Source organism: Papilio polytes, unplaced genomic scaffold, assembly GCF_000836215.1.
Source record: "Papilio polytes unplaced genomic scaffold, Ppol_1.0 DF824035.1, whole genome shotgun sequence".
Lineage (NCBI taxonomy): Eukaryota > Metazoa > Arthropoda > Insecta > Lepidoptera > Papilionidae > Papilio > Papilio polytes.
The window spans coordinates 610,997-627,303 of NW_013525169.1; the positions used below are offsets into that span (position 1 = coordinate 610,997).

The window sequence follows — 16,307 nt, forward strand, 5'->3', positions numbered from 1 at the left end:
TATTGACCTTAAAATGAAATCTTTGACGTGTTTGCATACAACAGAGATGAAACGTCACAATTTATACACAAAGCATAAATTATTCATAGAAAAAGGTTAATCTGGAAAGGTCGAAAGTGATCGGTGACTGCAGTGTGAATGTAAAGTCGCGGAAATCCGCGGTTCCACTTTAAGAAAAATTGCCTTGTTCATTACAATTATATAAACTCCGTCTCCTACTACAAATAAATAATTAGATAGCAGTGAAAAAGGAATATCTAATAGAAAGTTTCCGTGTATCACTAACCGACTTCTTACCATACAGATACATTTATAAGCTACGTTGTATTAGTTTTTTGTTCCGCGTTTCGTTTAAAATGTTTAAACGATTATTACTTTTAAGTTGAAACACCGCCAGTTTCCCCGATTGTACATATGAAATTCTAAAATTGAAAAGCATATTAGTATGGCAGGGATTTTTTTTTATAGCGGCTACATGCCGCTCTCTTGTTCCCCTAACACATTTTAAGTCAGGGACCTGGGGAGCGGGTGTATCTTTATTTCTTTATTTTTAACTACAAACTTAAATTTACATTAAAATCTTACTTCTATCTATTACAATTTATATCACTTTATCTAAGCCTTATTTAAAAAAAATACAATATAACAATTAAATTTAAAATACAGTGTGGCAGGGATTGAGACTGTATAGATTGTGGTCTGGTTTGGTATCTATTAAATTTCTTTCTATGCCCCCAGTAAGACCTTCTTAATACTAAGAGGGAAAGATATTTGGATAGTTTGTTTGGGATTCCACGATGAGACTTAGTCTCTCGTGTTTGTATCAAGTGGAAATCAAATATTTTACAGACAGTGAGTGAATGTAATTGAGTGAACATTAGGAACGTAATAAATCCCTTCCTACGACCTTTTCTTATGTACTTACAATACCTCGCGTCCCTGAAACCGTTTCTTCGTTTATTGCTCTCTTTTATGGTTTATTTACCTCAAAAGGTTTTATTGTCGTCTATAGAGGGCAGCCTACTAGTGATTTGACAGAAAAACGAAATATAACGAGATATTCTCAGTTTTAGCAACACCAGGTCTTGCTTTACTTAGTTTTAATAGACCTGTGTACGGATTATTCCCAACCTTCACCACGCTCAGTCTCCACGTGGAAACACATAAGAATAAAAGGTTTCATTCGTCCTACCTTTGACAACGAGGGGACGGTTGGAACTTATTTTATTTCATAACGGTTCCATCTGACACTTTATTGGTGATAGTGGGACTAAAAGGTGGGACGGAAGAAACTTTTTATTCTTAGGACAGAGCGGGGTGACGGTCGGGAATAATCCCTGTGTACTTAGATAAATGGTAAGGTATTATGGCCAGCAAATATCTTTGAATCATATTTCACCAAATTTTTTGCAATTCCGCAAACAAACACTTTTCGTTGCCGCGCCCCTTCTTACATAAGACCAAGGCACGTCACTAGGGGACATTGCCTTAGGGATAATCAGCCAACAGATTTATCTTTTTTAATTGTTAAATTAACTAGACAATCGAAATATTTTAAGTTAAGAACGAATAAGCCATGGTCTCGAAACGATTAAATATAATTGTTTAAGTTTGAATAAAGCCGACAATTGAATTGAATATAAGTTGCCCAGCTTGACGAGTTTATAAAACTGGAGAAACGACATTCAAACAATGTTACTTTACGAAGAAGTTACTTTAAAATTTAATAATTACTTTCCTCTTACCAACCTACTCGAGAATGAGATCGTTAAGTAATTATCCATGAATTCAGTAAACTTTTTAGATAAGTTTGGAAAGTTACTCGATGAAATAAAACGGTAATCTTACTTTTTGCTCATATTATAAATGCGAAAGTTTAGATGGATAGACGTATGGATGGATGGATGGATGTTTGTTAGAGTTTGTCGCCTAAACGGCTGAACGGATCTCGATGAAATTTTTCATAAAAGTAGAGGATAGTCTAGAAGAACACATAGGCTACTAACTTTTGTTTTTTTGAACTCCACGCGGGCGGAGTCGCAGTCGAAAGCTAGTTTAAAAGAATTTAGTCAGTGTTGCCAAATGGAATTAAACTTGTGTCCTGAGATTAGTATAATTTTGTATACATTTCTTAAAATATTACGAAACTACAATACATGTATTATATATACATGCGTATTCAGTTTAAAGATTTACTTGTATGTTTAGATTTAATGTTATGATAATTATCATGTAATTTTTTTTATATCATAAGGTGAGAACGAGTTAGCGGCCACCTGAATCCGCTAAAATCGCGGAGTGACCGATGCCCATAGACTTTCGCAATAGCGGATCCGTTTCCTACACTTAATCGACGGAGGAGGAAACGCACATAAAGAGGATGTTTCCCCTTCCCAGCGTCAAGTCCACGTTCCCTTCACATGCTTTTTTTTATAAGAAAATGGGCGGGAAGAAAAAGGGACTGAAGTTGAGCCTCCGACATCATACTCATCAGAAGAAACGCGCAATTGCTCCCATTTCAAGTCCCTCTTCTGTGTGATCGTGGTATTGCACCGGGCGAGCTGACAATTCGTGCGAAGATGTTAAATCGAGCTCCACCACAGTCAAATATTTGGCTTTAATCTTTCCTAGTCGTTATTCACAAACAAAAACGTACATTTCTCCGTACAGTTTGCAAGCATAAAGAGAATCAAAATATTTTATCTTTAAAAAGTCTCGAAGAGGAGTTTTTGTTTGGCGATAAGAGTGTATGATAAAACGGCTGATGTTGGTTTAGGCGCGCCTCCCCGGCATTAAGTCGACAGTTAAAAATGTGGGCTCTTATATTGTTGACAATAACGGACCTTTTTTGTTTTACGAAAATGAAAGGTTTACAAAAAAGATATGAAGCATACTGAAGAAACTTTACTGAAAGTAGATAGTGACAATTAGTTTTTTTTATAGTAGATTGCACATTTTAGTCGAAAATACATTATTACGTTTATTACATAATTACGTGGATAAGTATGCATTATTAATAATATTTAACATCTTAATTTTACATTAGCTCTTGCCTGCGACTTCGTCCACACAATATGATAAAAATAGCCTATAATATGCCCGTCTATGTCAGATACCCTTCAGTGAAAGTCCGGTTAAAATTGGCCCTGCCATTTCGGAGATTACCCGGAACAAACGCGGCTTGCGGACAGACAGACAGACAAAAAATGTTTAAATGCGATTTTCGTTATCAGCAACGCAAATAAATTATCTACCCGATATCTGGAATTTCTCATTTGATATTACAAACAGACATTCTAGTTTTATTATATGCATCGATTATTCCTTATTTTTGTGTTACAGTTTTCATGAAATAATTGAAAAAGTGAAATAACGTGATATCCGCCATGTTTTGAAGTTCCTGTGTACTTCAGCGTTGGTTAGAGATGGAATTTAGATTGCAACTTTAGTGGCCGACACGATAGTTGGATAAAAAGTACGAGCCCGACGAAAACCGATGTCGAAAACAGTAATTCATCAAACGTAATGTTTGTAACATCATATTCGCGGCACAGTTTCTGCTCGTTAATCAGAAGTCATGTCGGTGACATGAATCCTACTTGCCTGACGTCATACCCGACATATTTCCACATCTACTCTGGATAATGGTCATAAAGGGAGGCAAGATTACCTAAGACCCCGCTAACATTTGATTACACTATCGCACAACTGTTTAGTTGCGCTTTGATTCATATGACCTTATATTTAGCTGAGCACGCTATTCGATTCTTAGTTGTGCAACTAAACAGTTGAATGGATTACGAAACAATCGACAATCGCATAACAACGACGGGTCCTTCAAGAAGCGAGCTTATCACCTCGTCAAAGGCCGGCAACGCATCTGCAGTTCCTATGGTATTGCGGAGTCCATGGGCGTCGATGAACATTCCCGTGTTCTCGCTGCTAGTTTGCCCCCTCTCTTGTAAAAAAAGGGTGCAATTGTTTTGTCAAAGGGGTGCACCCATTCTTAAAGCAAAATATTTTGGCTAGTGATTTATAATTGCTAAGTTGATAAACTTGATTGGTTTAAATTGTTGCTATGGCAACTGCGAAGTCCTACAAAATACTCCCAAGTCAGTTTTCAATGTAAAATCTTTGTTGTTATACATACCCTATTGAAGTAAATAATACGATGTTTGAGCAAAACCTTTACCTTACATATCTAAAGGTTAAAACCAATGCGTATGTACAAAGGTTTCTTGTTTGTCCACATTGTTAGTTGTATAGTTTAACAAACTATTATCTGTTAAGTCAACTGTCGAAACTTCACGTGTGTACTTTCACGACCACGAGGAAATTACGATAATCACCAAAGTTGGAGAGATTGAACCCAAATAACGTTATTGGCTCTCGGGTCTTAAACAATCTGTTTAATTATTAACTAACTTTTCAGATCGTTTACAAGATGTATATTGTTCATAGACTGAACTAAACTTATTTTATACCCGAAATGATTTAGTTTAATAATTGCTTAAATGACTTCGTATTAAAATCGCTTTAACGTTAAGAAACAAACCAAAGTTTGTTTTACTGTAATGTTGAAACTGACATAAAAGTAACCCTATAGTTGCATATAGAATTACAATTTCTGTCCATAATGAAGCAATCTGAATTAATATTGTATAATGATTTACGTTATACAAGCAAATAAAACTATGTTAACAAGATGTTTAATCCCTTTGCCATTCCACCCTTTTCTTGAGAGGAAAGAATGGGAAGAAAGAGTGGATTTGACGGTGGAGGAGACGCATAGGAAGGGGAAATGGTAATGAAGGCAACGCATCTGCAATTGTGGATGTTTATGGGCAGCGGTTGCTTTCCATTTCGGTGGTTCAGGTGGCCGCTTGCTCGTTTGCCACCTTATATTATGAAAAAAAATGTTCTAAAATCTTTTTCTCGCTTAACAATTTGAAAGACGTTTCACATTTGCATGTAATTAAACATTAATAAATTAATTTAATGTAATCTCAGAATTTAATATTTTAATGTCGTTTTGTTAAATCAAATGATTCTCATTTTGTAAATTTATTACTTGTCTGTCAACGCGCAGAGCAAATATTTTATACGAGGCTATAGACTAATTAAACCACATATTAAAACGGGAACAAATTGTTTCGGGTTTATAAAATTCTTATATAAACGTTCACATAAGTATAACGTTCACATAATAAATAAGTAACATAGTCCTAATATAAGAAGAAGGTTAGAGAGTATTTTTTATTTTGCGTGTATAACAAATGCGGCTTAACTTTAAAAAACAAATAAAAACAATTTAGTACTGCAAATGTATATTTCATAAAACATAGTTTTACCACCTTTATTACTCTTCTCTCGATCTAATTAACCTTACAAGTGTCAAATAGTCAATTGTAATTGAGCAATTCTTGTTCCAGCAAAATACGAACAAGAGCCTTAATTAAAATTTCCATTGAGATACAAATTGTCAAATGATAAGGAACGACAATAAACTGTTTCTACCTCACTAATTTATCAATTTGCAACACTTATACATACATACTAAATTATTTATAAGTCATAAATTCACAAAGAAATAAACATATAACTGTTTTATTATTGTATTTTACTAGTCAGTAGTCTATATAACGGTGAAGGAAAATATCGTGATGCAACGTGAGGCGAAGAAATTCAAAGATATGTGTGAAGTCAACCAACGCGCAGTGGGCCAGCGTGGTTGACTATGGCCTAGTCATCCCTTATTAGGGTAGGCTCTGAGCCCCTCGGTGGGGACGTATAGTGAGCTGATGATGATGAGTAAAGATAAGAGTAAAAAGATATAAAAAGTAAAGATTTGATTTTTTGTATGTATTGAAATAACTAAAAAACTTCTTTTCCGGTTTTAAAAATTATTTCTCGATTAAAATGCTATTGCATTGTGAATAACATAGGCTATGTTTTTTATTACAGTAGAACCTCGATAAGTTAAAGTCCAAGGGAAACACAAAATGTTTTAAGTTATAGAGGTTTTAAGTTATTAAGGGTCTATGATGTAGAGGTTTTGAGCTCTGATGGGAAGTGAACATATTAATTTTTTTTGAGAGAGGTTTGAGTTATCGAGGTCTTACTGTATTATATAATTTCACGAGCGAAGTCGCGAGCAACAGCTAGTAGTACATAAAAGGTAGCTCATTTTTTTCAATCTAAGTTTAAGATATTTTAAAAAGCAACGTTAGTAAGTTTCAAAGTAAAAAATAGAAAAACTCGCGTTGTTCAAAAACAAATATACGAAAAGGTTTTGAATGTAAACATCTCTTCGAAATCACAATAATGAAACTCCAGTTTTCTGTTACCTTTGTTTTTCATACTTTTATGAAAACAGGTTGTTTTTGTGTCACTGGTATCGCGGTTACCTAATTTTTTTGCTTTATATTCACAATTTTCAGTAGTATAATTATGACGTAGTTTGTTGGTGTTATTTTGTGTTTAACATGTGTTGAGTTTATAGTTAATAAAAGTGAAATAGATATAGTACTGTATCTCAAGATAAGTTCTTCTGAAACTGACTTATATCAATAAGTAAATAGACTGTTCAAATTTTACTAACATCAGAAATGCGGAAGTTTGGATGTATGGATAGATAGATGGATGTTTGTTAGAGTTTGTAGCCAAAACTGCTGAACGGATCCCGACGTAATTTGGCATAGATGTAGTCTGGAAGAACACATAGAATAATACTTCATTCCACACGCAGAGTCGCGTGTAAAAGCTAATTGTATTTATGTATATTTTCAATGTAAAATTTAATTCAAAATTGTCTTCATAAGATAGTAGTTAAAAGGGAGGCTTTTATAGTGATGGTTAAGAGCTTTATTTAATTATATTACTAGGGTCCGTTTACCCTTTTTGGTATTAAGGTCGAACGATTTCTCACAATTTAAACCTTTAGCAGAAATTTTAAAAGTTATCAGTGATGGTAATTTTTACGAACCAAGGAAATGAACCATACAAATTCCATCATATTACTGTATGAAACGATGAGAAAATCAAAAATAATTATAGCTGTATAAATAGCAACGCATCTGTGGTTCCTCTGGTGTTGCGGATGTCCATGGACGTCGTTGACCACCTTGGTGTTCACGCCGCTCATTTGCCCCCTTTTATTATAAAAAAATAGCCAGGTATATTGATAATAGACCTTTCTCGGTATCTCTTGCATAGTATTCATAATAAATTATATTGCTATATAAAGCAAAGTGGACCGACTTCCGGGAATTTAGCATGAAAATATTTCTGTATTTCTGAATGGCATTTTACAAATAACTCTCGTCTATAAATTATCGTAATAGTCTGTTTTGTTTTAATACTACCTTTCGCCCGCAGCTCCGTCCGCGTTGAATTACAGAAAACAAAAGTAATTAACCTTTGTGGTCTTACAGGCTTTGCTCTATATGCCAAATTTCATCGAGTTCCGTTCAGCAGTTTGGACTACAAACTCTAATAAACATCCATCCATTCAACCAAACTATTACATTTACAATATTAGTAGGATAACATGATAGGCAAAGCATCTGCAACGTCCTCACTTGTATAGAAATCTACGGGTAGCGGTTACTTCGACGAGATTACGAGTTAAGATGGTCGCTCGCACTTTTGACACATTACGATAAAAATAGTAAAGAATATTGTTTTATTTAATTATATTCAAGGCATTATATATTCTGCAAGCGAGATCTTTATAAAAGATACAATTTCGTATTCAATCCAATAAATGTTATTACACCGTGTAAGCAAAGTTTCCGGTATCGGAGTCAAAGTTAGTAAGTTAATATACGAGTGACAGTGAGTGAACGCTAAGGAATTGATACTTGTTTTTGAACACGTTTTACTCGTATGATATTTGCCCGACTGGTTAAAAATGTTTTCACAGGTATATGTATACAAAAGGTCTTTTAACTAAACAGACATAGCACACCTTTTACTAAACTATCGCATAACTGTTTAGTTTCGCTTTGATTCCTATGAGTGTATATGGAGGTGCGCACACTATTCTATTTTTAGTTGTGCAACTTAACAGTTGAAAAACAGCGAAACAATTGACAATCGCTAAACAAATGTGCGATAATTTAGTTGAAGGTGTGCGCCCGCTTTTAATGCACTGATTTTTAATTGCGAGGTATTTTTGAATTCTGTTTTTGGTTATATCATTTATCGAGTCTTTGTTGGTTGTATTTTATTTCTTACTATTGTTTGCCTCCTTCGTAATTGGTATTAACTCGATTTAAACCAATTACGTTTGCTGAAATAAACCGAATTGGGGAGAAAGGGGGAATTAAACAGGTCATGAACAATTAGTCTCATTTCAATGTTGTAAACTTCAGATGGCACCGTTTCCTTAAATGCTAACATAAGTACTTCCTTGTTTACTTCATTTAATTTTCGTTGACCGCAAAAAATTTAACGTCGTGTTTATTCGTATGTTTATTACTAGTCTAGCTGTTGCTCGCGACTTCGCCCGCGTGATATTATAAAAACATAGCCTATGTTACTCACAGATAAATTACCTTTCTAACGGTGAAAGAATTTTTAAAATCGGTTCAGTAGTTTTTGAGTTATTTCAATACATAAAAAAATACAAATCTTTCCTCTTTATAATATCAGTATTGATATAGATATGCAATTCATACATAATTAGTATGATGTTCAAAAATGTAAGAATCTTTGACCTAGTTCGCATTTTAAGTACTTACTATACCTTTCAATGAAAACGAAATAATAAAAATATTTACGATCTGCTGAACCGTAAATATTATATTTGTCTGTAGATTTTCTTTATCTGTGTGATTTTAGTATAGTATAGCTTTATTTACTCTTAAAACGCTTTTTTATACACATGTTAACGTTTTTTGGATCGTAAGAAACGTAATAGTTCATAGACAGAAAACTTTTGTTTACTCTATATTTTTTTTTCATAAATCATGTAGTTCTCCTGATATTTTTCAATAGCAATTCTCACATTGGTTTTAATCACTATTTTTATTTGTCTTCGTTCTTTACATTTTCACGCTTTACAATTACGCTATAAAATATTGTAATTTACTTTCTAATTGTTACTTTTATTGGTTTACTTTAACACATTGCGGTACGAAGATAAATGCCACTATTGAGCAAAAAGATTGAATTTTTTCTCAGTTTTATGCATGGTCCCTACTTCCTTCAAAACTTCATATGGAGGAATAAGTTTAATAAAACAAGGTCATGTCAACGTATTGTTATTTTATTTAGTTTAGATACATCTTTGGTAATTTCAATGACTTGGGGTTATGGCCCCTGAATTTCTTGGTCTTTGGTACCATTTTGGTTCATACATTTCTTTGTAACAACAGCGTTGTTCGTTTATTTAGAAACATTATTTACATTATATGAATACAAACCGAGAAAGGTATATAATATCATTATTTTGAGTAACTTGCGGAATATTTTACTTATTTCTACCATACAAAATTTAACATTTCAAATTCATATCTAAAAGGTGGTTTTTCTCTTTGATTATTTTTATAACATTAAATTATTTTTTTCTTAAAATACAAAATAAATCTATCAGACCCACGTTCAGGATTAAATAATAACAGTATATTAACTAAATATTGTTGACAATTATCTTACGAGTATCTCATACTACATGTTATTTTATTTTATTGCACAAATCGACATGACAACGTATTTACAATTACTTAATACTAATTATCTAACATTATGTAAAATCGTAATGAAAATCACTCGTGCGCACAAGGTTTGCCGATAAATTTCCTTGCCTTTAATACCGACTGCGTTCCGCGTTTGCTTACCGTTAACTCGTGACGTCATAAGGCTATCGGCAAAGCTTCTGCGCAGTAAAAAAGCATATCTATTGCCTTCCCTTTCCTTCTCAAAAAGAAGCGGGATAACTTGGTGTCAAGGTTTATTATGGTTTAAGAATTTAATTCACAGTTTTGAAAATAATAATTATGTCATCATTAACATGCTTCTTATCTTGACATAAGTACATTAATATTATCTTATTTAAAACGTATATACAAATTATCCACAACATACGTAGCGATTAAAATCACTTTTAGTTTAGTTTTATAAAAATGTGATGCTTTTCATAGATGAAAAAATATTTTACTCCAAGGAATGTTTTGTACAATCTTATTTCTATCTTTGAATTTGTAACCCTATAAATCAAGCGGTTAAAACAAACATCGATAAATAAAAAGAAGATATAAATAGACCAATATGGAATTAAAAATCTTCTATAATTTTTTTTCGTTTCGTACTTTCAATAATGAGACAAAAATCGAAATTGATATACGATAAGACAACTAGTTAGAACGGTTTGTTCACTAGAATTTGTGTCATCGACACTTCCACAAATTTTTATAAGCTTGTCTGTACTCATTTGACATGACGACATATATAACAGGGTTGATGCAAGTCGCCATATACAATAGAATATAACTGGCGATGTTCGCATACGGGTGAGCTGTGTAATCATGAACCAACTTCGTTACCGTTATCGGAAGATGAGTCATGCAAAAGGAAATCATAATCGCCATTATCATTGTACCCAACTTCTTGTCCTTTCTTGTCGGTAGCGATAGCTTCACCAGTGCTAATGATTTCCTTAGAACAGTTCTGCGGAAACTTGCAGCGGTTTTATTTGAAATTCGTGGGACATTTATAATATCACTATCATTTTTTTCATTCAATTCAAATCTGACATTTTGTAAGGAATCAGCTGGTGTGTTGTTTAAACTATGCATTGATGCTGAAGAGTTGTCTTTTGTCACATCGATGTAGTGACATGGAATAGATTTAGATCGTCGTTCACTTGAACTGGATGAATCTTCTTGGCCTAATTTTATTGTTTTACGCATAACTGGACCGCCTGCTGCCAGTGTTGTTTTTCTGACAATATGAAATACTCTTAGGTAACAAAAGATTATTGCTACCAGAGGTAGAGAGAGTACAACAAATAAGATCCTCTTTGGAGAATGGCCATGATCGTCCGGTAGTATGCTGCAAGAGCCGGCGTATGTGTCGAGTCCGAAACTACCCCATTTACCAAACCACGTAGGTATCAATGCACCGAAAGGGAAAATCCAAGTGCATAACAACATCAGCACTAGATATCGACGTCTGTATAACCTGGTGACAAAAAAGTACGTTTAGAATTTGAAGAAATATTTGGTATAGAGTATAATAGAAATTTTTTGAAGCTTGTTAGAAACAAAATAGATATTCAAACCTTATTCACGAGTACAGAGAATATTATTAATTTCAGAGATCAATAAAATAAAATGTTGCACTAATAGGAAGCCCTTCTATCAATGAACAACCTAAAACATTTAACTTGTAAGTATATGATAGAAAGCTGAAGTATACTTACTTAGGATAGATGTTTGGATGCGAGATCATGACATATCTGTTGATAGTGATCGTGAGGACAGTGAAGAGTGAAACAGCAACAAGAGAGTAGCGCGCGTAAGGAAACATCCGGCAGAGGACGCGGCCATGCTTCCATGACCGCTGCCAGAATGTTGATGCGGCGAGTGGAAGATTGAAGCAGCAGAATAGAAGATCAGAGCAGGAAAGATTCATTATAGATATCGCGGTTGCGTTGCGAACCTGCAAGAAAAAATAAATAAAAAATCTTAGTGTCGAAAATTCAATACTATTGACATTTTTGTGCATTTTTATGTCTGGATATGCGCTCTAATGGTATTCTAACATGCGCAAACGTAGATTACTTTTTCGATTATTTAGATTATTTTTATCTTGTGTAGCTTTAAGTATCTGTTCAGGTTTCAAGGTGATTCTACGACGAAACTATTAGACTACACTCTCAATTTGTAAAAAACAAAATTATTAACCTGATGCACTTAACACGCTTCATCATACAAAGATAACTTATTGTTATTATTACTGTTTAATATTTATTATTATCCTAATAGTAAGTAGTCTAATGTTTCTTACATTTGTGTTGTCTTAGGCCAGGAAAAGTGATTCATATTTTATTATCAAGCCGCATGATTTATCTTTTGTATCGTATGTCGTCATTTCTTGTACTACACTATGTTAACAATATTTGTATATGTTATTTAAAAATCAGTCTTAGTGTAATTATCATTAAACAAGGCATAGTTACTGATACAAACAGGAAAACATTGAGTAATTAAATAAAACAAACGACGTGCGCAGTAAACGCGTTGGTTTCCACTGCCTATAAAAGGTAACTTATTGTTACGTCTAATTTCAGTACGATGTATGATGTAGACGACAATATTCTTAATTATAATCTAACCAATAATGTAACAACCCTGATCTGGGAGTACTTTACTCGGCTTTTATGTTACAAAACTTTCGAATGAACGCAAGGACAGTAATAGTTCCATATTTTTCCGCAATATGGAGAGTGTTTATAATTTCTGATTAGACTATGTATGGGTTTTACGTGTCTAAATTGACAATAATTCTGCTAATTACTTTTTTCAAAGACAAATTTAAAACATTTACCGAGACCATAGACAGTAACAAGATTGTTTAAATCAAAATACATATTACGTTTTATGAAACTAAAAACTAAACTAATGTAAATCATGATAATAAATACTGAATCTTGAACAATCTTATATTGATCTACGCCTTCTCAACTGGTTTAGCTATTTTTTAAAAAAAAAAACAATTAAGAAAAAATGTTACACTTACTTTTTCATATTTAGCGAGGGCGATGATAGTTATCAAGTTGCCAGGAATACCAATGCACATGAAGAGAGTACAACAAGCAGCTGCGAAGGTAAGCAAGCCATCCGGATAGTTCGTAAACAGCTTCACCTCACCCAACTCCTTAACAGTACCATTATAATTCAAAACAGATAAATTACGTTTTAAAACATTCACAAGATCACTTTGATTCATTTTCAACATCACACGACATACGTTCACAAATATTAATTATTAAATGTTATTGTAAACCATCGTCATTGTGGTCATTTTTACTGGAATGTATCCTTATGAGTCAGCAACGGACGTCCAATGGGTTTGACCCGTTGATAAACGTTTGCAATTGTCACGGATTATTGAATTTAACAATTTATTAATAAATTTAGATGTTTAGTACATTTTTGTTGTCATTTATAACCTTGTACATAATTTAATGTAATCAGGTAAACACTATAACAATAATTTGCATACTGTAGTTTGATTTACATTTTCATCTATTTTTATAAATGTAGTAATCGATAGAGATCGTCAGTAAATACCAGTTTCGTATCAATGACTCATTAATGTTGGTTTTACAAATAAGATGATCTGTTCTTACGATCCTTTATGATACATTTTATCACAAGAAAAATATAAATTTGGGTTTCAAGGTCTTTTCAACTTTAAAATTTTTCATACACAAAGTTTTATCGAGACTAAATAAAATAGTTTTACAATTCGATATTTTTACAATTTTTTGTATAAAACTTATTTTTACAAATATTGTTAACAATATCAGTCATTGAAATTAAGATTTTGTAATATTTAAGTATATTATTAAATGTCTAAACGAGTATTTAAATACTAACATATTTTTTGTTTAAAATACAACTATTATCGAAACAAAACCTACCACGATTAAATCTAACAATGACTATTATTGATATAAAATTTGTTTCGTTTGACACAATTACACGCTTCATTCATTTAACACACGGACGGCACGCTTACATTTTAACTTAATTTAGGAAATAAATGCAATAAAATTCAGATCGATGTCACTGCTACACCACGCACATTACAATGTTCGATGTCTATTCACTAAGTTTACACAAAACGAATCTTGGTAATGCTTTATCATTGTTACGCACAGATTTGTTCAGTGAGTCACGACTAGTCACGGCGGGCGTTTCTCGGAGACGCCTTCGCCGGGCGATCGTCACGCCTTTCTACGACACATGAGCAAGTTCTTGTACGCTTGCCGGTACTCGCTCGACATCACCACGTAGATGATAGGATTGATACAAGTGGTTAAATATATCAGCAAATACCCAGCGATGTTAGCCGCAGGGTGTGAAGTAAACTCACGGAATAACTTCGTCAAAGTTATGGGTAAGTAACACACCCAAAAGGACAGCATGATCGCCATTATCATCTTCAGAAGTTTCCTGTCTTTGGGAGTTAATCGAGGTGGCCTCACTGGCGCAGGTGACCGCCTTAGAGCTACGGCTGCCAGTCGCAGTCGCTTAGCCGTCTCCCCGCCGCTCGGTGTTCGCGGTTTCCCATCTAGGACACATTCTTCATCATGTCCATCGAGAGTATCTACACCTGAGGATGATGATCGTTCCGGGCCTGGAGTAGGGGGACAATGTAAAGCAGGCGGTGCCAATAAAGCCCTTCGCGGTGGTACAGCGGTGTGGTTAACACCATTTTCTGGCCCGGGAGAACGTTCTAATGCTGTCGACGCGGATCCCATAGCGGAATCTTCGAGACCAGGTACAGCTCTAGGTCTTCCTCTTGCCGGCGCTCTTGATCTTTTAGCAGCTTCTCTGACGATACAAAAAATTCTCGCGTAACAGATGACTATCGCCAGACAGGGAAGCATGAACGCGCCGACGAATAGAAATTCTTTCGGAGATCTGTGACTGCTGTCCGGTAAAATGGAACAGGAACCGATGGATTGATCAAGTCCAAAGCGACCCCATTTTTCAAGCCATGTCGCTATTAGAGCTCCAAACGAGAATATCCATGTGCTGGCGACCATTACTGCTAAGTATTGGCGCTTGTAGAGCCTGTATAAAAAAAAAAAAGTTCTAAAGTATACACAATAGAAAACAAGATCGAATTGAAGCGTAATAGCTATGCAAAAGATTTTGTTTAAACTTTATTAGGTTTATTTCTACGTTTTTATGATCAGCTTTCTGAATTATTTTCAGAAGTAGTAATTTGCGTGTATATTTCAACTCTACTTTAATGTAAATAAAATAAATAACTTTAAAATACGATACAAAAAAGCAACCAAAGCTAGGTATTATAAAGTATGATACAATAAAAAATTAAGATACATACTTGGGGTACAATCTCGGATGTGATATCATAACGTATCTGTTTATTGTGATAGCCAGCACAGTAAAGAGGGACACAGCAACCAGAGCGTATCTTGCCAGCGGGAACATTCTGCAGAGCGTGCGGCCGTGCGCCCATGACCGCTGCCAGAATGTGGACGCGGCGAGCGGTAAGTTGAAGCAACAGAACAAGAGATCGGAACAGGACAGGTTCATTATAAACACCGCTGTCGCATTACGAACCTGAAAATTAAATGTAATTATGATTATACGTAGAGTAAATTAAATAATCTATACTCTTATAATAAAGCCTAAACACACACTTCTTTGTTGCCTAAGATGTCAGCAATTACAGCATATTTTTTAATAATTCTTTTTTAATAAAAAGCCCTACACTTACGTCACGCTTTAGTCTATATATCTTCTTTAAACTTAGGGGTAAATATTTTGGATAAAAACCCTAATGTGGGAAAGAGACCATAAGTTGCTGCCAACATAAAGGAACCAAGATTGCCAAGGTTTGTCATGTCATGTCATTTTGACATTTGCTATTGATAATTTAACAGATGTAAACAATAAAATAAAATTTCATAATTTCATGCGGATGAAGCCGCACGGGAACAGCTAGTTAATTGATAAAATGTAAGAATTAAATTATTTTTGACGCTAAGCAAACTTTTAGGTTTCTTATTATTCTAATTAGTATATTTTGTACTCTTTATATACGGATCTAAAAAATGACCCAATTTTATAATAAACTATTATGAAATGCGATAAGAAAAACAAAAACAGTTCCTTACAAATCACCGAAAAAAACTTCGTTATCATAACTGGTTACATAACATTATGACAAATGAATGCTTATCACGATTCTTCCAACATTAAATTAATATGAAGAGATCACTGACCTACGAGACAGTGGTTATTTATAAATTAAGTTAACTATATTTAACTAAAATTATCGACAGTATTAATTGGTATTTATTGCATGAGATTACTATTGTAAAGATAATTAAGTACAAACTAATAGAATATAGTTCTAAGGCTATTAAATAAAATTAGTAAATATCTCCATTAGTGTTGTCTGAATACTAAAATATCTGTATAATCTTGTTAAATAGGATAGTAGCTAAGGATAACCTCGATGAAATCTATACTATTATAACAAAGCGTAAACAGACACTTCTTTGTTGTCTAAGATGTCAGCAATTACAGCATATTTTT

General features: G+C 33.8%; 2 protein-coding genes across 2 annotated transcripts in view; both read right to left on the minus strand.

The window, feature by feature from the left end:
• Nucleotides 1-9,255: 9,255 nt before the first annotated feature.
• LOC106100898 (G-protein coupled receptor moody-like) lies at nucleotides 9,256-13,183 on the minus strand. Its single transcript, XM_013279964.1, has 3 exons — nucleotides 12,745-13,183; nucleotides 11,426-11,664; nucleotides 9,256-11,184 (listed from the first exon to the last, which is right to left on the minus strand). The coding sequence occupies exons 1-3, from the start codon at nucleotides 12,961-12,963 to the stop codon at nucleotides 10,392-10,394; spliced, it is 1,251 nt and encodes a 416-aa protein (XP_013135418.1). The 5' UTR covers nucleotides 12,964-13,183; the 3' UTR covers nucleotides 9,256-10,391.
• Nucleotides 13,184-13,592: 409 nt separating this feature from the next.
• Nucleotides 13,593-16,307, minus strand: part of LOC106100875 (G-protein coupled receptor moody) — a 44,354-nt gene continuing 41,639 nt past the window's right edge. The window contains exons 3-4 of the mRNA XM_013279940.1: nucleotides 15,088-15,326; nucleotides 13,593-14,810 (exon numbers count right to left, since the gene is read on the minus strand). Of these exons, the coding sequence (XP_013135394.1) occupies nucleotides 13,958-14,810; nucleotides 15,088-15,326 (1,092 nt within the window). The 3' untranslated portion in view covers nucleotides 13,593-13,957. The remainder of the gene's footprint in view (nucleotides 14,811-15,087; nucleotides 15,327-16,307) is intronic.

Coding starts and splice junctions, on each gene's coding strand:
- LOC106100898 (XM_013279964.1), bottom strand. CDS start 12,963: ATGTTGAAAATGAATCAAAGTGATCTTGTGAATGTTTTAAAACGTAAT. Junction 11,665..12,744: donor CCCTCGCTAAATATGAAAAA/GTAAGTGTAACA, acceptor TTTTTCTTGCAG/GTTCGCAACGCAACCGCGAT. Junction 11,185..11,425: donor CATCCAAACATCTATCCTAA/GTAAGTATACTT, acceptor TTTTGTCACCAG/GTTATACAGACGTCGATATC.